Genomic DNA, 22,172 nt, shown 5'->3' with positions numbered 1-22,172 from the left:
GTGAGGATGAGCCGTGCTGGAGTGAGGAGAAGGAAGAGGATGAATCGCCGCCCTCCCCTCCTCGCCCCCACTGCCCGCTCCCAGCTCCGGTTCTGTTGCTGCTGCTTCCTCTGGGGGGAGACTTCCATGACACAGGCATAGGGAACCCATCCCAGGGATGACAAGAGTGTATTGAGCAGAGTGGTGATTATGTGGGAAAGTGGTGTAGTGCCTATACTATGATGCATGTAAGTTTTGTTGAAATATATTCATTCTTTGTATTTTAAAGGAGTCTTGTAACCTTACTTTCTGGATATCCCTCGTAAGTCAAGATATCCAAGATAATAAAAGAGGAACAGTTAAAAACAATAACAAGACAGTGTTATAATGAGAAAATTTATCCAATTTGGATGGGTTTAGTTCATAAAAGAAGTGATTATAGCATTTCTACAAGCAACATGACAAGCCTGGATCACACAAAGGTGTCTCAGTTTCACTGTTTTTTCATCTTGCCTTTGTTTAAATGTTCTTGATGGAAGGAACATTCAAACAAACTAGCTCCCACCTTCCATCTAAAGTAGTACAGTCCAGACATGGGTGCAGCTCAGGGATGGAAAAAGTATGGACCCTTGTGGGTTAGTGAACTTGAATACTCATCATCCCTCACTATGCTTTTAAGGGCTGACGCAGTTCAATAACATTTGGAGCACCATACTCTCACTATGCCAGTTTGCTGCCACAGAGAGAAAAAGAAGACAGAAATGCTTATTTAGTTGCTGCCTCCAAAATAATAATAATAATAAAATAATGATTTAAATTCTTCTCTCCCACTTCAAGACTATTTTGTTTTCACTTCTACAAGTCATGGAAAAGGCAAGTTGCTCAACACTGTTTATTGGCAAAGCCTCCTCTGTGGAGCTATAAACAAGGATTCTGTTTAACATACACATACATACATTCAATTTATACATTTTATCTTGCTTGTAGAAAGATTACTTTCTCAAAGATTCAGCAATGCCTATATACTACAGTACTGGCTGTTGAGAAAGACACGGGAAAACAAAACAAAACCACTTCCAAGTCTTCACGCTACATGGCAGCTGAGTTCCTCTTAACGTCTGTAACAAATGTATTACTACAGAAACCTGGTATAGCACCTATCAAAAGTACTGGTTCACACTGCAAAAAACAAACAAACCCAGAGTGCTTTTCCTTGTTACACTAATTTAGAACTAGGATCTGTTACTTGGGAGTGGATTACCTCTACTCTGATTAGATCATTTATTTGGCCCCCCAGTTGTTTCAGGCATCAACTCCCAGAATCTCTAGCCACGTTGGTCAACTATTAGGAATTCTGGGAGTTGAAGTTCAAAAAATATGGAAGATTATTTAGGAAATGATGCCCTAGAGGTTCTTTGAAGCAAGCTCATCTCACAGCTCTTAAGGCCAGCGGTACTGCAATGCTAGGAAAGAGGTTGTCTTAATGTCCAACTCCAAGATGTCTTCATGTAGGCAAAGTCTATCAAGAATGCTATATACAAAATCGAGCTGTTTCACTTGGACCAATTATTCATCCATACATTTTACAACAGCCACAAAACTCTGACTTGTGATGATCCTTGAATAAGGTTTTCTTGAAAGAGTTGCTACTGAACTAACATTCAAAGCACTGGAAGTTATAAAAGGTTTGCACAGCAACTGATGGAAACATACCACTGGCAACATTTATTCAGCTCGTTGGTTCTCCAGCATAAGTCCAATGGTGGGCATTGTAAAAGTTATCAGGGAAGTAACAGTAGTTGTTCAGTTCTCCTCTTAAATGCCAAGTCAAACTAGTTCCTTAGGACATGAGTGCCAAGTGTCAATAACAGTAAATCTCCAAAAGATGGAGCTCTTGTATTCGTCTCCTTTTTCAACAGTTAGGTGAACTGTGGAATAAGTAGATATCAGAAAACTTTTAGCTATAACTCTCAGAAAACTATTGGCCTTGTTGACTTGGGGATTGTGGGAGTTCTATTCAAAAAAGTAATACGCCCAAACTCTGGAAATTAAGAAAAGAGAGAACTTTCATTTATGGAGAAAGGTAAACTACCATCCAGATGGGCTGTTGTGATTTACTCCAATAAAATGGCTGTTAAATTAATTTAAAGTACTATAATTGGGAAGTACAGTAGAGTCTCACTTATCCAACACTCACTTATCCAACGTTCTGGATTATCCAAAGCATTTTTGTAGTCAATGTTTTCAATATATCGTGATATTTTGGTGCTAAATTCGTAAATACAGTAATTACTACATAGCATTACTGCATATTGAACTATTTTTTTCTGTCAAATTTGTTGTACAACATGATGTTTGCGTGCTTAATTTGTAAAATCATAACCTATTTTGATGTTTAATAGGCTTTTTCTTAATCTCTCCTTATTATCCAACATATTCACTTATCCAACATTCTGCCGGCCCGTTTATGTTGGATAAGTGAGACTCTACTGTAAATACTATATAAACCAGCTTTAAGGCCATTGAAGTCTAACAATCAAACCACGGTTGGGTTGCTATAAATACACTTCATGTATAGAAGCTTCCTCAATTTCTTTCTTTGCTGGTTTGCATAAACCATAATTTTCATTTCTGGGGTGGAAGCAGCCTTCTGGCTTTTGCATATTAGGATAAAGACAACTATTCTTTTAAGCTTATTAGCTTCTTTTGAAGCTTTTCTCAAATTGGATCTGAATTTTCCCCATTATTTTTAATTGGAAAATGAGAGTCACAAGCACTAACTTTATAACCCTCCCTTGCAAATGATGACGGTCTGGTAACGGTGGAGACAAAAGTTCTAGAATACATTTAAGAAATGCAATTGGAACTTGAGAGTTTAGAGGATTGTACTGTGAGCCTGGAGAAGTCCAGCTTGTATTGGTTGGTGAGGCAACAAGAGTAGAGAAAGTGAATTTCTGGTGTGACTGGCACGTAACCTAAACCAGGAAAAAATAATCCTTGCATATGAAGGTAATGAAAGGTCTTTGGAGTAAAGGATATTGGAGCCACTTTCACTCCAATGTCAGGAAAAAGGTGGAATATACATTTCATAAAATAAATAATACTGTATTCAGAATGGATAAAGAACTGATAACTGACTTCAGAAAGAAAGAATCACTTCAGTATCTTCTCTGTATTGCTCTCCCAACATATTTCTCTCTATCTAGCACACTTTCTGAGAGAGAGGGAGAAAGTGAATGAGTTCAGGCTTGATTTCCTCTTTGGCACAATTATTGGACATTTTGGAAGTTCACTGTATACGGAGAACTTTCTCCAGTACATTTCAAATGAATTGTCTCCTGGACAACTTTCTTCACTGTCCAGGCCTGAAGGATATCAAATAATGGCAGAAGAACAAACTATCCTTACTCAAACATCAATTTGGAGATTATCCCAAAAGCAATACTATGAAAAGTCTAAGACATATGTTTTCAGCAGCAGAGCTATATGTAACAAAAAGTAGGATTTCCAAAACTTTCCTCATATTAATGTTCTGCCCTTAGTTATTCAAAAGCCCCCTTCATAAAGGCTGGCACCTCCATATAGGAGCTGTCCTTTAACTGACAAGAGACTGAGCAAGAGAAAGTGTGGAAATACATTGACTTAGACTTACAAACCGGAAACCTAGTTTTCATAGTACAGGCTGAAAACAGCAGGATTAGAGAAGCTAACCCCCAAATGAACTCAGCTCTTAATTCCAATCCACAGGTTACATAAACCATTGAGAACTTTAGCCTACTGACCTGTCTTGCACAAAGATCTAAGCCAGGCCGACACAGCTTGTGACCTACCAGGTCTGCTTTTGGTGCTCACAAATCATGGATGTCAATCCAAATGCCCTGCTTCTGCAACTTTCCTGCCAGCCAAATCCCATGATCCATAAAAAACTTCAAACACAGAGAGGGGATATCAAACATCTGACAGATCAGATGGTGAGGCATGTTCAGCTTGGTGAATCCCAAGTTCTGTAGGAAGCTTTTGCCAAGCAGCTTGAACAAACCAGATGGCAGTCGGTACTTTCAGCCTTCTGAAATTGACTCTCACAAGTTACAGGATATTTAAATAAATAAGTTCCAAAATTCCCAGAAGTGAAAAAGTAGGACTGTTAACCCTCAAAATGAATATCTACATTTAAACACCTTACTCTAAAAGAATAAACATCTTCCAGCATAATAAATAATATTCAAAAGATGAGTTACATGAAAATTTAGTCTTCAGCAGCAGAAAATACACAAATGACTGTTTCAAATACATTTCACTAGATTTATAATTGCTTCATGATCTGGGGGCAATCCATGCTACTCTTCAACCCCACACATTTCTTATGCAGAAGTCTCATTCATTAGAACTGGCAACTCTTCATCAGAGCTGCCTGCTGTCATTTACAAAACCATGGTGGCTCAATACAGACATTCATGTTCATGCAAACTGTGGTAGCCATATGTACAATCCCCATCAGTTCATAAATATGGTGCCTCCTAGCTTTCAGCTCAGTGGTAGATATGTGGTCCCAAGTAGGAACCACTGGCTTGTGTACCAACCTATATTAAAAATACGACATAGGTTGCTCCTGAAATATTATAAAAGATCTGTCTGTCTGTGGGGCTAGACCAATGACTTCCATTTTGCAACTCTCAGAACAGTTTTCTTGTGTAGGATGTGCACATGCTAGTGTCCTTTCATAATTGCCCTCACATAACAGAAAGCACATATGTCATCTCTAGAGCCAAGGTAATCACAACTGCCACCAGGTGAAAAGGAGAGATGCAAGTAAACAATAAGTTAGGTAAAGTGGTTTGCAAAGTTCACAGTGCTACAAAGAAGAAGCAAAAGATAGTCTTATCACAGCATGTCCATTCATTGGTAAGACCCCACTTTAAACTGCAAAATGTTATGTTTTGTTTCAAGTATAATTGGAAAGTGGTGTGCACCAATCATGTCAGGACACTACCTTACAATTCACTTCCACCAAAACATATCCCTTGTAGCAAATTAATACTGCTATTATTCAAATGGAAGTATTAATTTATAAATTTATGTTAGCTGACATAACAACCATGCTTTCTGAGCAAGTACTAATATTACACTGGTTCCCTTTATCACCAACATTTGCATGGCAACTTACCTGTGTCTGGACATAATCCCATGCAGTCTCAAGGTTCCTATTGCTTTCATCATAAGGGTTGTAATTCTGGATAAGGTCACCAACAATCCCTGCCATTTCTGCTTTGAGCTGATGAAGAAGATACAAACAAGGTTAAGCATTGATCTTTCAACATTTATTTTAAAAAACTACTCACTGCTGAACACTATAAAGAGCAGCATATACTACATAAGAACTTCTAAAGAAGATGATGTTTACAGTTTTTGTTTGACCATGATGATCAAGACAGATTATGGTTGCCAGTTCATCTCCAGGCACATTCTGTTTCACTTTCCAAGTCCTTTCTCAAGGTAAGGACCAATGGACAATGTATAGTTGGGTCACCTATTTTGCAGGTGTCCAAGGCACCAGAGTCCACACACCCTACAGCTTTTCCCAAGGGAAAGGCAAATTAATTAAGTCATTTCAAGGTATTTTGAACACTCTCAAGCAATGACACCTAACCCTCCCCATCCCTTAGCTCTGCATGACCAAGTCTCTCCAAGCACTATAGTCACACAGCTGACAACAAAACCCTGGAGTTCCTCCAAATTTTAACAGTGGTAGAGATTAAATACAAGACTCTCCAGCTCTGTAGCTTCAAATATTGGGTAAATACTAGTCAGTTGTGATGCTCAATTCTCTGGTGACACCTCTCTGGCAATGGTGAGAATAACTATTGAATTTTATTTTAAACAAATTATTAAGATTCATATTAATCCAAAGAACAAACCTAGATTACATTTCAACCAGCACAAAACATGGGTTCTTGTCTTTTGTGTTCTCATCTATATGTGTCAGCTTGGATTCTACCTTAGTTTCACAGGGAATTTTTAAAGGAGGAAATTTCGACCTATAGTAGTCTAAATTTATCTTGCTCCATCATAAAATCAACCCAATGAACAATGGGCCTTGCCCGTTGCTGTAAACAAGTCTGCTGCTTCCACACAAGGAAAAACCCATTGTTTGGCAACAACATTCCTCTATGCCAAGGGAGTCATAAGATACTGTGTACAGTTCTGATTGCTGCAAAGCTGCAAATGTGAAGAAAGGGGTCTGCCAAAATGATGAAAAGTTACAGAAACTTGCACGCACACAAAAGTTACAATGGTTAGGACTGCTGCTTAGCTTTGAAAAACAGCAAGCGAGGAGAGCATGGATTGTGCACAGTGTGGATAAAATGGGTTGTGAAAATTTTCTCCCTGTTTCATAATATTAAATCCAGGGTCACTTGCTGAAACCAAATGGCATTAAAAAGCACTCAATCTCTCAGCACACAGTTGAACTATGGAATTTGCTCCCACAAAATGCAATAATGGCTATCAACTTGGGTTAGACAAATTCATGGAGTACAAGGTAGTCAGTTAGCTGGTTGTGGTGACTATATTTTGCTTCTAGTATCATAGGCTGCATGCTTCTGTAGGCCAGTTGCTGGGGAATATGTGTGTTCATGTCGTGTTATGAACTTCCCATTGTCATCTAGTTGACTACTGTGTAAATAGAATGCTAGAGTAGATATGTTTGTGGTCTGATGAAGCACAGCTCCTCTTATGTTTGTGCACAAAGAGGCTGTCTCTTGTTAGCAATGCGTTCACAGGTTTCTTCAACCTTTTGCCTTCCAGTCTCACACTACATTTATTCCAGTAAACAGATTCCTCTACCCCTGAGCTTATTAAGTCTAACTGCTGTAAAACTATCCAGCCAACATGTCCCTATTTTAAGGGAAGCTCTTCTTCCAATTCTTCAAAACCAACTGAACAATTCAGCAGTCCAATGCAAACAAACAGAAAACCAGGTCGTGGTGAAAGACTTGCTACCCACAACGACTTATCGCAATTAGATAAAAATTTCAAATGCAGTCTTTAGCATTTGGGGGTTTGCTCACAGCTTTGATAAACCTTCCACTTTGCCTAGGCAGACAACTGAGCAATATGAATTTACTGTGCAGACTGTTTCACAGTAAAGCTGCTCTGAAGGAAGCTACAACATCTGCTCATGAATTCCTACTGGCAAAGCAATTGGATGGAAGGAAATTATACAGTAGCTCACACACACACACACACACACACACACACACACACACACACACACATCTTCTTATCATCACAGCTGACATCTAGCCCTCTTGGCACTCCATTTGTGTAGCTAACCTCCCCCCCCCCCCCCCACCCCAATGAGGGTGAAAGGGATGAGAAGCGAAGCAACTTGACCTGATTCCTGCTGCTAACGTGATTGGTCTTGGCTGCCTTTGTCACAAGTCATAGAAGGCAGTGAGCCAAGGGGCTTTTGTTCTCCTTCACTGTGTGGTGGGAAGAAAATATGGTTTCTTTTGCAGGCAAATCTAAAAACGCTGTTTTCAAAAATGTCAGGGGGAAAAAGTGTTCTCCACCCAGTTTAAAGTATAATGCCTAGTATTCTTGTTTAAGCATGAATGACCAGGGATTCATTTGTGGTTGGGTTCACCAGAGTCTAGTCCCACAAATCTGGTTTTCAACTGTCATTTTTGGATCATGTGAATTAGAATAGGGAACTGAACTACAAAGGAGTGCTATTTCCACATAACTAAAGCCAGTTTCCACTCTCTCACACACAGATGCTCCTCATGCTTGGACAGGTGACATGCTTTCCACATGGATGGAGTCCTGTCTCCTCTTATTAGGTACTGCCATGGATGGGACTTGCTTCCTTTAACAAGTATAAAATATTCAATCAACCACATCCCTCATGTACTAGCTCAGAGCTTTCCAAACTCTGTGTTACAACACGTTAAGTGTGTTGGCTGCGGTAAGTTGGTATATTACACAAATGCAATAAGAAATGACAAAAAAACTTGGAAATGTATATATTTAAATATAAATTAAAGGATTTCATGAGATATGTTGTGTCCTCATACTTTTTATCATTACAATTTATGTAAGTTCCATATCTCTTATAAGGGGTTGGTTTAACCTCCTATTTTCTAGTAAAACTGAATTACTGTGTCACAAAATGATACATGTCTAAAAAGTGTGCCACCAATATGAAATGTTTGAAAAGCTCTATACTAGCCACTATGGTGAATTTCTAAAAGTCTCTCTTTTACACAAACACACACACCACACATACCTCTAGTGCAGGGGTCCCCAAACTAAGGCCCGGGGGCCGGATGTGGCCCTCCGAGGTCATTTACCTGGCCCCCGCCCTCAGTTTTATAATATAATATATTGTATATACATATAATGTTGATAATAATATTATAATGTAATACAATATAACACTAATAATAATACCATATAATAATATTAATTATATATTCTATATTACATATAATGTTACTAATAATATTACAGTATAGTGGTATAGTTCAATATAGTAATATATAATGCTAATATTGTGCTATGCTAATAATATAATATATTGTATGTACATATAATTTGTAAGCCACTCTGAATCCCCTTTGGGGTGAGAAGGGTGTGATACAAATGTAGTAAATAAATGCAGTAAATAAATAATAAATAAATTTTAGACTTAGGCTCACCCAAAATCTGAAATGACTTGAAGGCACACAACAACAACAACAACAACAACAACAACAACAACAACAACCCTAATTAACTTGACTATCTCATTGGCCAGAAGCAGGACCACACTTCCCATTGAAATCCTGATAAATATATGTTGGTTAATATTGTTTTTATTTTTAAATATTGTATTGTTCTTTCATTGTTGTTGTTGTTGTTTTTGCACTACAAATAAGACAAATGCAGTATGCATCGGAATTTGTTTGTATTTTTTTCAAATGATAATCCGGCCCCTCAACAGTCTGAAGGATTGTGGACCGGCCCTCGGCTTAAAAAGTTTGAGGACCCCTGCTCTAGTGCAACATCTCTTTAAGTAATTTGGCTTATAGTTCTCTTTAAAAAATAAAAAACCTTCAGTTAAACAAAGACCATACATTGTGTTATGCGCATGAACTTTGTACCTGCACATTTCCTCTCCCACCCAACCCCATGGGCTCATATTTCCTAGCTTCCTATAGGGTTAGAACCACATTTTAGTGTTGCTCCAGTGGAAATGGAACAAGAGATCACAGCAATAGATATACATGGAACTTCAGGTTTTTGCAATTCTATCATCCAGATAATGTGGAGTTCTGAAAAAAGGAAGTACTCCTAATGGTGATCTGAAGGAATTAGATCCTGGGTTTTTAAAAAGTAAAGGAAAGAACAATCCAACTGTGACCTTGTAGCCATAACTTCTATTTCTTTCAATCACACATGAAAATAATGACAAAGCATTTTAATGGTGAACACCTAAGCACTGGGGTACTTATTGTGGTAGTATAGCTTGGGAGCATGTTTTGGACTGCAATTTCTAGAAGCCCTTCAACCAACATGGCCATGCTGGGCTAGGGGATTCTGGGAGCCATAGTCCAAAATAACTTTTATTCTCTAAATGATATTTAACAGACCAGAAATATAAGTGTGCAGAAAGTTCAGCCAACCATGAGCAAGTCCTTCCTGTAATATGGAGCTGTTAAAGTGAGGAAAGATGGCACCCTGACCTAACCCAACTCACAGATGTTCCTCATCTGGGCCAAAAAGAATTCACAGATGCCTCTTTCTAGTGTAAGGAGATTTCTTCCGCACATTCTTCTAACCAGAAACATCAATAAGGGGACCCTGCTGTTCCTGCTCTTCAGCAATATCAGTGATATTCTTACTAGTCTGACTTCACTTTTCCCCTCAACAATTATCAAAGAAGAAAGTGACCCAGGGTGGGTCTGGGAAGCAACTAAGCTGCAGGGCTCAAGCAGAGTTGATCTTTTATAAGAAACTAGGTATTCCATGACAGCCAACATGGTGTAATGGTTAGAGGTGTTGAACTCAGACACAAGGAGACTAAGGTTTGTATCCCTGCTGGCCATGGAAACTCACTGGGTGATGCTGGGCAAATCACATTTTCAAAAGAAGCGAAGGGAAGACTCCTTCTGAGCAATTTCTGCCAAGAAAACCCCATTTGGCTTAAGGTTGCTGTATGTCAGAAATGACTTGCAGATAACAGCAGCAACAACAACATGCTATTTTATGCATTAATTTGACAACCCAACAAGTTACAACAGTCTAATTCCTTCAAACTACACAAGTCATTCACTGGGTTACTTGCTAAAAACAAGTTACCATTACTTTTGCTACTGTGCTATTGAAAATGTAAGAAAGAGTTCTCTGGTTTCCCCAAACACCCAATTCAGTTATTTCAGCAAGTGCAAAGAAATTACAAAGCAATCCTGTCCAATTATTGCATGAGGCACTCATGTGACCCTTTACCTAGACTCAGACACAGAAATCACACTTGGTAATCTATAACAGACATGCCCCTTCTTCTAAAAAATAAATAAACAATAGTCATGGCTATCACATGAGAAAATGACCTTGATTCATTACTGCAGAAAGTAACTACTGTAGTTACATGAGTAACTCATTAGAAAAACACGTCCCTTGATCTATGTGGCTCAGCCAAGCTTAGCCTGTGCCATTCCAATTCAAACTGGAGAAAATACAAAGCAGGTAAAACTGGTTACATTTAGCCAGCCAGGAGCCAATGACTTGGCATCATCTGGGCTGTAGAGAAGCCTTGTTTCTGTACTCAATCATTATTTCCCACTCCTTTCCTATAGGATACTGCCAACAGGTAGAAATTTCAGAAAATGCTAGCCTACTTTCTTTTTCCTAGTTCAGTGAGTATGTGGAAATAGACCCCCTCCCCAGAACTGCTCGTCCAAAAACTGTCATCCTAGCCAAATGCCATCTTATCTCATAAACTGTGTATAATATAAATGTTTGGGTTACTATTTCATGGCCCCAATTATAAAGTCAACTAGTAACAGGGAAAAAGTTTCATAATTTCCTCTTGACAAGAACCTGTGCACTTTGGAAAGTGACACAGAGGTCAAAGTTTCTGTTTAGAACCAGCTTACTGGATTACAAGTCAAAGTTCAAGAGCTTCTGTTTCTATTTTTAGTTCTTTTGTCTTCATCTCTTCAAAGTCATCTGTTGACTCATGTAGTGATCCCCTGAATTTCATAGGGCTTTCTTAGCCAAAGAATACTCAGAAGTGGTTTTGCCATTCCTTCTTCTGAAAGAATCTGACATTTGCTGGCAGTCTCTCAATCAAGTACTAACCAGGGATGACCCTGCTTAGCTTCCAGGATCAGACAGGATTTGGTGCCTTTGGGATATTTAGGTCCTTATACTAAATATGTCAGGTTAGATATCTCTTAAAGCTTCTATATGAACACATAATTGAAATAACACAAATCGGGTAGTACAATAGGTGGGCTTTGAGTGGAGGGACCTGGGTTCAAATGCCAGTTTATACCATGAAGATTATATGACAATAATACCCATACATGGAGATTAAGCTCAAAGCAAATTTAACTCCAAGAGAGCGGAACAATAATAGAAACCCGGTGGAGAACTCTACAATTCATGAGTCTATCTACTTGTGGAACATAGTTGGAAGGCTTGACATTTCCAAGACAAGTATCATAGATGGTAGGTAAAAAAATTAATACTAAATATAGATATCTGTAATAAAGCTTATGTTTGAAAGCTAGAATTTAATTAAAGTACAAACTAAGGGAACATTGCCTTTTCCTCATATTAACACACTCAGCTGTGGAATGCTGTGACTCAGATCTGTGGAAGAAAGAAGGGGCCGAGGATGACTTTCTCTTGTAGCAGACAGATTTTTAGCTGGAAGTGAGCCCAAGTGGGGAGAACAGATTGGTGTGCCAGATTTTTTTTTTCTGTCAAGAAGAGTTCTGTGGTGTTTCCAAAGTTGCTTCCCTACTATATGCAGGAGAAAAAAACCTCTAAGCTTCCCAACTGGCCCCTGTTGCTAGAGCAACCCCGCACCAACATCTGCACATATGGGTCTCTATCTTTACCACATGGAGGAAAATATGACAAATGAAATGAAAATGAAAGGTTCTGCAAAAGAGGAAGGGAAAGGGAGACTAGCTTCACAGAACCTCTTAAGGCCTACTGCACTTCAAAGACACAGAAAGAAAACGCTCAGAAAACAGCAATAATAAAATAGTTTACTCATGATAAAGAAAATCTATTCCTGCTGCCAGAAATAATATGCTTTAAAAATAAAGAAAGTTAACAAATTAACCCAGATCCCTATGGGCAGCTACCTGAAGCAGCTATCTGGATTGGGCAAAGGATTGGTGGAGAGGAGATCTGGAAGGACGCCATTGTGAAAGCTCAATTCATGCCCATGGAAAACCCTTTAACTATATGCCAATGGCAGGCTGCATTGGCTTGAAAGCCAAGATAACATGTTGTAGAAGATACACTTGAAAGGTATAATAACCAAGTTTAAATAATTAAGTCAGAAGAATACCATATATACTCATGTACAAGTCAACCTCATGTAAAAATAGGGGCAGATTTTGGGACCCAAATTACAGATGTTGATATGATCTCTGGGCCCTGGATAAGTTGAGGATCATTCCGCAAAGATGGGAAAGCCCCAATAACACTTCAGGGGGCCAGTTGCCCATGGCCACACTGTCATTTTCCCACTACAAGATTTTAAAAAGGCCAGAAGCGGTGCCACAGCGGAAAAAGGAGAAGGTGGGGAGAATCAGTGTGTGCTTTAGGTTCTCCTAGGACAGACTAAACTCTTGCTTTCGTGTTTCTTCTCAGAGAAGGGCTCCATTTTCAACAAGAGTTAAGTATAGGGCTTGCACTGACCTGTGGATAATTCAACCTTCACTTTGGGATTTTCTAGACTTATACATGAGTATATAGGGGATTGCTTTGTAAATTGCTGGCTGTTGAGCCCAAAATCTCACAAAAGACTCTCTGCATTCTTCCAGGTTTCAGTATACAGTGGTGACTGGTGTATGCGATCTGCCTGTGTTTCCAATTCTATCATTTCTGTTGCTTTATATTTAATTGCTGTCCCTGCTTGTAAGCAGCTTTGAAAATGGGATTTAAAATGTTCCTTATTAAAACAAAAGGAAAATAATACACCTCTTCACCCCAATCATTCCCTCCTCCTATCCCATCTGCTTTGGAAATGATCAAATCTTGAAAATGAACACATCTCAATGCAATCCAGTTTTGGTTAGTTTGTGATCAACAATATATTTCACTTTTGACATTTCTGGTACTTAAAAATCAGTGGAAACTGCCAGATGGTTGGCTTACAGTTTAACTGCATAACATTGGTTCTATAAATCACAGGAGAAATAACGCAATAAAATCAGGATAGTATTTCAATTGTTCTATAAAAGCCATGTAAGACTGTGTATTGCCCACTGTAAACCCATTTTTCTTCTACAACAGGATTTCCTACAATATGTGCTTCAATAATCACCCCTGCAAATTAAGCCCATGTTGATCTTCTAATGGCCATTCACAAAATAAGACACATTATGTGACAGATTTTTTTACCACTTGAAGGAGCATCTCTTCCGAACTCAAACTGTATCTATTACCTACTTTGACACAGCATTGTATTATTTGAAAACTTTATTTTGACTTTATGAAAACTGTGCAGAAATGGTAGAACTACAGCCATATAATTATTTTGAAAGGAACACAGATTCAATAGCAATGTTTGCTTAAGAACTGTATAAGCAATGGATAGCTCCTTGCTATCCATTCACACTTCGCCCCTGGCTTTATGTTATTTTTATTGTTTGGCTCTTATCCTACCTCTTACAGCTATCTTGTTCTATTCGGAAATTAAGCCCATTGGTTGTTGAATCACCCAATTGAGTAATCTGAAACTGTTTTTATACCTAAATAACACATTGTTTCAAATTTTATTATGCTTAAACTGTTGTTTTATCATTGGACTGTTGTATGCTGTATGTTGGGATTGAATGTTTACCATGTGTAAACCGCATGAGTCTCCATGGAAGATAGAGTGGTATATAAATAAAGTTTTGCTGTTGTTGATGTGTTGTTGTTCTTGTTATAAAAACATGATTACTAAAAACTAGCTCAGAATGGAAGAGAAATTTGAGTTCTGTCTCAGAACGAGGAGCACACAGTAGGAATGTTTGATAAGAACACTCTCAAGCACATCAGAAGCAGATTGAGAAGAGAGCATCACTTACTGCACTCCGCTGGAAGTAGATGAGCAGACCGGCTGCTACCTGGGCTATTAGGATCAACAGCAGGCAGGTAAAGTACTAAAAAAAAGGAATGAAAGGTATTACTAACATTAGGTACACTTATCTCTGTAGACATCACATTACAACTCCACATATTCCAGAGTGCGTGTGTTTCGGTGGTATAGAAATTAGAAGTAGGGCTATGCAGTTACTTAGGTTAAAAGCCAGTCTGAACTGGGCTATTTAGATGAGCTCAAAAGTGGATTGTATCAGCCTTATTTAGATGTAAAATGGATCAGGCAAGTTTGAAATCATTTAGTCAGCTCTAGAGAAAAAGTAGTTTAAAATGGCAGTTTCTCCGACAGCATCTTATCGGGAGAATACCACAGAGGGATGATGAAGAGAGTGGAGTTCTGGACTTTGCTCATTCAGAGCTCTGGCTCCTTATGGAATCATAGTTAGGTATAATGGTACAAGGTCACAGAACGATGTATATTAAATGCTTTCATACTAATGTGCTGGTTGTCAGATCTCATTCATAGCAAGAAATATCAGTTCGTCTTTTTGCCTGATCAATCAAGTGCAGCTGATGCCTGGCCACTGACTGCAACCCAGACTGAGCACAAAACTAAGCATACATACTGCATTTCATTTTTTTAAAGGCAAGAAGCACAAATCACTTGGGGTCATCTATCTGAAATGGGTAGGGGCTGTCTGCTCTAAACTGGATGCCATGTGTCCCAATTTCATGCATTTGTTACAAAATACAAAACAAAACATTATACTCATGTACCTTTGAAACAGATTAATTTTGTATTTAGAGCCCCATCTCCATTATGTATATGTAAGTATTCCAAAATATGAAAAGATCCAAAATATAGAACACTGCTGGTACAAAGCATATCCAATAAAGGATACTCAGCCTGCAGAAGAGTTCTCACTACTGCACTTGTAACAAAGGGAATCTTTTCTCTCTCTCTCTCTCTCTCTCTCTCCCCCCCCCCCCCCTTTCTTTTTCCTTTTTTTGGCTGCTAGAGATAACACAGGTACTTCTTTGGAAATTGATGAAGTGTAATCTAACCTATCTATCACCTGCTAATTTACCACTTGGAGTAAAAGGCATTCCTACCAACCTTGTTCTCTAACTAGTCAGGAAGAACCATCAAGCATCAGCAGCAAGAAGAGAAAATCACTTACCAGCCCCAAGAGACATCGAATCTCATTGACTGCTCCAACACAACCAAGGAAACCCATCAACATTGTGACAGACCCAACTCCGATGAGAATATATGCCCCAACCTTTAATGAGTATGAGGAGGTCTCTGGAAATGAAGAGAGAAATGACTGAAATTAAAACAAATTTTTTCAGCTTAATTTGTACATCCCGTCATTCCCAGGAAACCAAGATGATGTTTCAGAGTTACAGGTACTTCACAGTAAGAAGCTAGTTAAGAATTCTATGCCCAGGTTTTAAAATATTGTTTATGACTTTAACTGGTTTTAATTCTTGTTAGTTTAAATCTGTCCTATGTTTTGTATTTTGTGAATGTTAACAGTGTTTCTTTACACGTTGTAAGCTGCTGAATTTTAAATGGAGAAAAAAGCAGGACATAAATAAATGTCATAATCACTGTCACCATCAGAGTTCTGTGTCAAGAGGAGCTGGATTTTGTTGTATGTGCAGAATCATAGGATAATAGACTTGGAATAAACCACATGAGCCATCTAGTCTAACCCCCTGCCATGCATGAAAAGCACAATCAAAGAGCCCCTGACAGATGGACATCCAGCCTCTGTTTAAAAGCCTCTAAGGAAATAGATTCCACCACACTCTGAGGCAGAGAGTTCCACCGCTGAACAGCTCTTACAGTCAGTAAGTTCTTCTTAATGTTCAGGTGGAATCTCCTTTCCTGTCATTTGAATCCATTGTTCCGACTCCTAGTCTCCAGGGCAGCAAAAAAAACAAGCCTTATGACATCCTTTCAGGTATTTCGACATGGCTATCATGTCTGCTTTCAATCTTCTCTTCTGCAGGCTAAATATATCCAGCTCTTTAAGCCACTCCTCATAGGCCATAGTCTCCAGACCTTTAATCATTTCAGTTGCCCTCCTCTGGACACCTTCCAGCTTGTCAATATCTCTCTTAAATGGTGGTGCCAAGAACTGGACACAGGATTCCAGGTGAGGCAGAACCAAGGCAGAACAGAGAGGCACCATTACTTCCCTTGATCTAGACCTGATGGGAGTTAGGGATTTTTGCAGGATCATTCCCCTGTCTAATAAAGCTGGGGTCAACCATACAACTGTTTTAGGCACAATGAGAATATGAAGGGAGGAAAGGACATTACAAGATATTCAAAAATATAAAAGCCCCATACGACAGGGTAGGACTGACCAAGCCTTGTTCATTATTTGGCTTCAGTTAAATGGCTCTATTGGATTAGCTGAATTGGGAGCTGTAGTCCAATATCTGGAGGGCTACACACTATGCACCCCTGCCCTACAACCAGTTCAAAGTTTTCCTAGGTGTCAGTTGTCCAGATCATTGTTTCTTAAGCTCTCTGATGTGGGGAACGAACAGCCCTGACACAAGTGGTGTGAACTGGTACTATATTTGTGCCCACTGACTACAAATGTTTCTTTCCTGGAAACTTTATGTAGATGGGCTATTGATAGCTCAGACACTGGTACTGGTCTGTAGACTACCACTATGAGCCACAATGATCCAAATGACCTGATATGACCACCTTTACATCGCTGACTTTCTAATTGTTTAGGCCAGAGGTGGACAATAAAGATTCTCTTCATATCTTCTGACCTACATTTCTCATGATTCATGCAGGCCTGGGCTGATTCAAGCTGCAGTCCCAAATAGCTGCAGGGACCAGGGGCACTTTCATAATACATAACTGTAGAACTTTGATTCCACTCTAACTGCCACGGCAAAATTATATGAATTCCTGAGAGATGCGGTTCAGGCAGGAGTATTTAGAATTTCACCATACTACAAACCCACAACCATATCCACAAGTTGCCCATCCATATCATAAGTTAAGCCCTTACAAAGATGATAGCAGAAAGATAGGGCATCTTCATGCTATGCACCTTGGCCTTCCAAGAAGTTGCATATGCCCTGTTAGCAAATTGCTGCTACTCCCCTTTGCACCATCTTTTTTCTTTCTAGTTTCTGGGAGGAAAGCCAGATAAGAACAAGAGCAGGAGGGAAGGAGGGAGGCCTCTTTGGTAGCAAACTGAAATGCCCAGCTGTGCAAAAGTTCCTTCCTAGACTTTGCTCTTAAGGTTACCAAGGAAAAAGTGGAGCGGGAGGAGGAGAAATAAAGAGAGCTGAGAAAGTTTCCATCTGGAAAATGCAAGGAAAGAAGCAGAAACCTCTGCCTGACCAGCCAGATTGCAAGTGGGGAGGACAGGAATGAAAAGGAATCCACACACTGAAGGCTCCAAAGCCTTTGGCAGCCCAAACAGGCAGAAATCTCAGTGGCTCTGTGGGCAAGAGGTTCAGCATATGCAGCTGTATGTTCTGGTTCCAGACCACAGGGGGAAATCCAGGTCACAAATCAAGCCCTTAGCTATTTCTGCATTCTAAAATTGGCTGCACACATTTAAAGCGGGGGCAGCTTGGTTTAACACACCTTTTAATTCACACACACACTTTTTTTGGCTATTTCTGCCTTCTGAGGGAACAGTGATTCAAATAAAAATATGTAAACCTGAAAAATAGGAACAACCCAGGGGACATGGAAGTTCTTTTCAAAAATGCTTTAACTTGCCAGATTCTTTCCCCCCACGTTTGTCCTAAGGCCTTTACTGAAGTGAATCAAAGTTACTATAGAGCAGAGAACTTTTTGAGGCTCATGCTCCCACTCTGTCCTGATGTAGCTTCACAAGAAAAAAGCTGATTAGCTATTGAAGGCTCATCTAAGTCTAGCAGGGGGCCACCTATGTTTCCAATCACTATCAGAAAATGATATTGTGCTCAGATCTACTTCCTTTTGCAATTTAGTAAGAATTATATGACATTCCTTTTCTTCCAGAGACTACAACAGATGAAAACAACCAAAAAATCAGAAAAGTTGTCTTACGTAGAACTGAAATGAAGCTACTCTTGTCAACCAAAATCCATATTCCAAAGCCAAGGATCACAGCACCCAAGATCTGAAAAACAAGATTTGGTTACTTTTGCTACATACAGTTTTGAATTTCATATCATATACTTGTTCAGCACTTTGGTAAAAATAAATAAATGCTTTTTCTATCTATAATACCACATTTAAAAAAACAGGTACAGTACAGGAAAGGGATTCAGGAAAAAAAGATAAGGTGATGAACTACAAGAGCTCAGAGTCTTCTCTAAATTCCTACTCTTTTGTTAGAAGTATTTTTATATATCCTTCATCCCTGATGGATCAAAGTATTTCTGTGGCTGTGAAGATATATAGCATGAGCTGTGGGAAACTGAACCTGTCTGACCACCTTATCCTAGGTCAAATATAGAGGACATCATTGTAGCTTAAAAGCACAAATGGACAGAGTTATAATTCCCAAATACATTCCAAAATATTTCAAAAGTGGCCCATTTGTAGATTAGCAAACTCCTCTCTCCCAATTTTCGTTTAGGAACCTCTTTACTAGGTAGACCCACATTCTCTTTCATAAAGAGCCATTTCTAACTGTCTCAATGAGATACCTCTGGAAGGGAGGGAAACAAAATAATATTCTTCTACACCAGTACCACTTTGTTATTTGGGAAGTAAAATGCTTCTCTATACTATGTGGTCATCCTAACCAATGAGAGAACCAGTGTAGTGTGGTGGTTTAAGTGTTGGACTATGACCCTGAAGATTAAAATTTGAATCTCCATTCAGCCATGGAAACCCACTAGGTGACCTTCGGCAAGTCACATTTTCTCAGTCTCAGTAAAAAGCAAATGCCTCTCTGAACAAATCTTGCCAAGGAAATTCAGTGATTGGGTAATCACAAACCAGAAATGACTTAAAGGCATGCAACAACACTTCTCATTCCAGTCAGTTTTATTTTGTGAATAAGTTCCCCTGACAATTTGCAACAATATTAGAGATATATCATGAATATTCAGCAAGGGCTTCATTTTCTGCTGCTGCGAATCAAACTAGTTTTCTTCTACCGTGTTTCCCTAAAAATAAAGTCGTGTCTTATATTGATTTTTGCTACCAAAGATGTGCTAGGTCTTATTTTCAGGGGATGTCTTATTTTTCCATAAAGAAGAACAAAAAAAATGAACATTTATTTTATACTGTACAGTAGTTGTCATAACAACCCAGCATAACCAAACAAACTGTGAATCTTATCAAGAATTTCTTGTTACTACCATTATTTCTATGTACAACAATCTATGGTACGTACATTCACCGATTCTGCATGCTCCGGTGTTCTGTTTGGCGGGCATGTTTCCAAACAAAAACTTTGCTAGGTCTTACTTTTGGGAGAGGCCTTATATTTAACAATTCAGCAAAACCTCTACTAAGTCTTATTTTCAGGGGATGCCTTATTTTCGGGGAAACAGGGTAAGAACCTGAATCCATGCCCATGAATTCTGATGGCTTGGGCTTCTGGGAATTGAATTCCAAAACATCTGGAGGTTGAGAACCATTAGTATAAGGTCTTGCAGGAATTCATTAGCTTAGTTCAGCTGTGGGGACTCTTTGCCTTCCAGATGTTCTGGACAATCACTCCCACAATACTTTATCACTGTTTTATATCAGCTGGGGCAACCAGAATGGAATGCAATCCAGTTCAGGTGTTCCAGTTAAGTTGCAAACATTATATATCTGTGTGTGTGTGTGTGTGTTTGGCTTTGTCACCATAGTCCATTGTGTGTGTGTGCATGAGGGGGATGGGAGGTTATGAGCATGCTGTGAAAAAGACACTGAACTCAGTGGGACTTAAAGTGAATTTGCAAAGATTGGGTTGTTACATGCCAACTTTTGAAAATGCAAAGTTGAGAATTCTAACTAAAAATGATTCAGAAGTCTAAGAATCATTTTAATTAATTGTTGACACCCATGAGTTTTATCAGTTCAAACTAAATGTAAGAGGAAACACAACTGAAATTTCTTCCAATCAAAAATATAAAATACCCTCCCTTAAACACAACAGAAGAAAACTAGACATTAAGGATTAATGTTCTCAATAGCTTTCACTTCGACGCCTATCATTCTGCAGAGGAACATTCAATTTTCCAAGCTTTCATGGACAGTATTACATCCAAGAGAGGGAAGCTTACTGTCTCAGACAGAACTATATCCATGTATCTCAGCCCACTGCTTTTACAGAAAAGGAAAAAAATACCATATTTGCAGCAGAAAGCATAAGACAGGGATATAGAGGAACACATGGCCCGCCACATGCTGTTGAACTGCAATTCCCATCAACAAAGGCTACCATCAGAGTCTTCAAATATGATCAACATTTTAAATAAAGAAACAGGATTCTGTGATCAATATAAAGGCTAAAGTGGGGAGTGGGTGTAAAACCTGCAAATAGAATCAGATGAAGCTACAAGTCATACAACATTCATATGGCAGCAAAACTTAAGGCACAGAGCCAGCACTTGGCAAGCAGACTGCAAACACTCTGCAGTCCAACAGCGTTCTGCAGAAGGATGCCAGCTGGCGGCCTTCAACCATCATCAGGAGACTGCATAGATGAGAATGGGGCAATTATGGGAGCGCCATAATCCAGCTTTGCTCTAGCTAATCACAAAACATTTCTGGGACAAGAGGAATAGGCCTGGACAAACCTCTAGACATCCAGGTCAAAGCTCAATTCAATTGTCCTAAAAGGGAGATTTTTTTACAATTAGAACTTTACTATTATAAACACAAAGTATTACATTTAGGCAGCAACAATCAAATTCTCAAATATAGGAAGGGTGATATCTTGCTTGAAAACAGTATATGTGAAATGGATCTAGAAGTCTTAAAAGATCATAAGCTGAACATGAGTCAACAGTGTGATACAGCAGTTTAAAAAGCCAATGCAATTCTAGGCTGAATCATCAGGAACATAATGTCTAGACCAGTGGTTCTCAACCTGGGCCCTCCAGATGTTTTTTGGCCTACAACTCCCAGAAATCCCAGCCAGTTTACCAGCTGTTAGGATTTCTGGGAGTTGAAGGCCAAAAACATATGGGGACCCCTGGTTGAGAACCACTGGTCTATACTGAAGGAAGTAATGGTATCAGTTTATTCTCTCTGGGCAGATATGCCTTGGAATAGTATGTCTAGTTCTGAGCACCACAATTCAAGAAGAATATTGATAAGGTGGAAGGTGTCCAGAGGAAGGTAACTAAAATGGTAAAGGGTCTGGAAATCAGGCCCTACAAGGAGTGGCTTAGGTAGCTGGGAATGTTTAGCCTGGAGAAGAGAAGGTTAAGAGGCGGAATGACAGACAGGCTTAAATATTTGAAAGGATGACATGCAGAGAAGTGAGCAAGCTTGCTTTCCACTGCTCTAGTGACTAGGACATGCGACAATTGATTCAAATTACAGAAAAAGAGATTTCTTCTAAATATAGGAAGAATTTCCCAATGATAAGAGCTGATTCCACCTAAATATAGAAATAATTTTTCAATGGTAACAGTTGTTCAACACTGGAATACACTGCCTCAAAGTGAGTGGAATCTCCATCTCGAGAGGTTTTAAACATGAATTGGATGTTGGGAGGGCTTTGATGTATTTCTGCATGGCAGGGAGTTAGGTTGGATTGGATGGTCCCTGTGATCTCTTCCAATTCTATTATTCTATTATAAGATTAAAAAGATGGTAAGAATATAACCAATCAGGAGCTCTGTGCTACAGGCTCTTTTCTCCCAATTTCACCTCTCCTCACACCCAGTTT

General features: G+C 39.1%; 1 protein-coding gene and 1 long non-coding RNA gene across 2 annotated transcripts in view; one reads left to right on the top strand and one right to left on the bottom strand.

Moving 5' to 3' along the window:
• Positions 1 to 22,172, bottom strand: part of cd82 (CD82 molecule) — an 88,680-nt gene that overhangs the window by 5,042 nt on the left and 61,466 nt on the right. The window contains exons 3-6 of the mRNA XM_003214626.4: positions 18,377 to 18,449; positions 15,474 to 15,598; positions 14,280 to 14,354; positions 5,144 to 5,251 (exon numbers count right to left, since the gene is read on the bottom strand). Of these exons, the coding sequence (XP_003214674.2) occupies positions 5,144 to 5,251; positions 14,280 to 14,354; positions 15,474 to 15,598; positions 18,377 to 18,449 (381 nt within the window). The remainder of the gene's footprint in view (positions 1 to 5,143; positions 5,252 to 14,279; positions 14,355 to 15,473; positions 15,599 to 18,376; positions 18,450 to 22,172) is intronic.
• On the top strand, positions 15,567 to 18,556 carry LOC134295444 (uncharacterized). The gene is made up of 2 exons (XR_010002011.1): positions 15,567 to 15,702; positions 18,329 to 18,556. It is a non-coding gene; the product is annotated as an uncharacterized LOC134295444 (long non-coding RNA).

The sequence above is a fragment of the Anolis carolinensis genome, chromosome 1 (assembly GCF_035594765.1).
Source record: "Anolis carolinensis isolate JA03-04 chromosome 1, rAnoCar3.1.pri, whole genome shotgun sequence".
NCBI classification, from domain to species: domain Eukaryota; kingdom Metazoa; phylum Chordata; class Lepidosauria; order Squamata; family Dactyloidae; genus Anolis; species Anolis carolinensis.
This window is presented reverse-complemented; position numbering and strand designations above follow the sequence as displayed.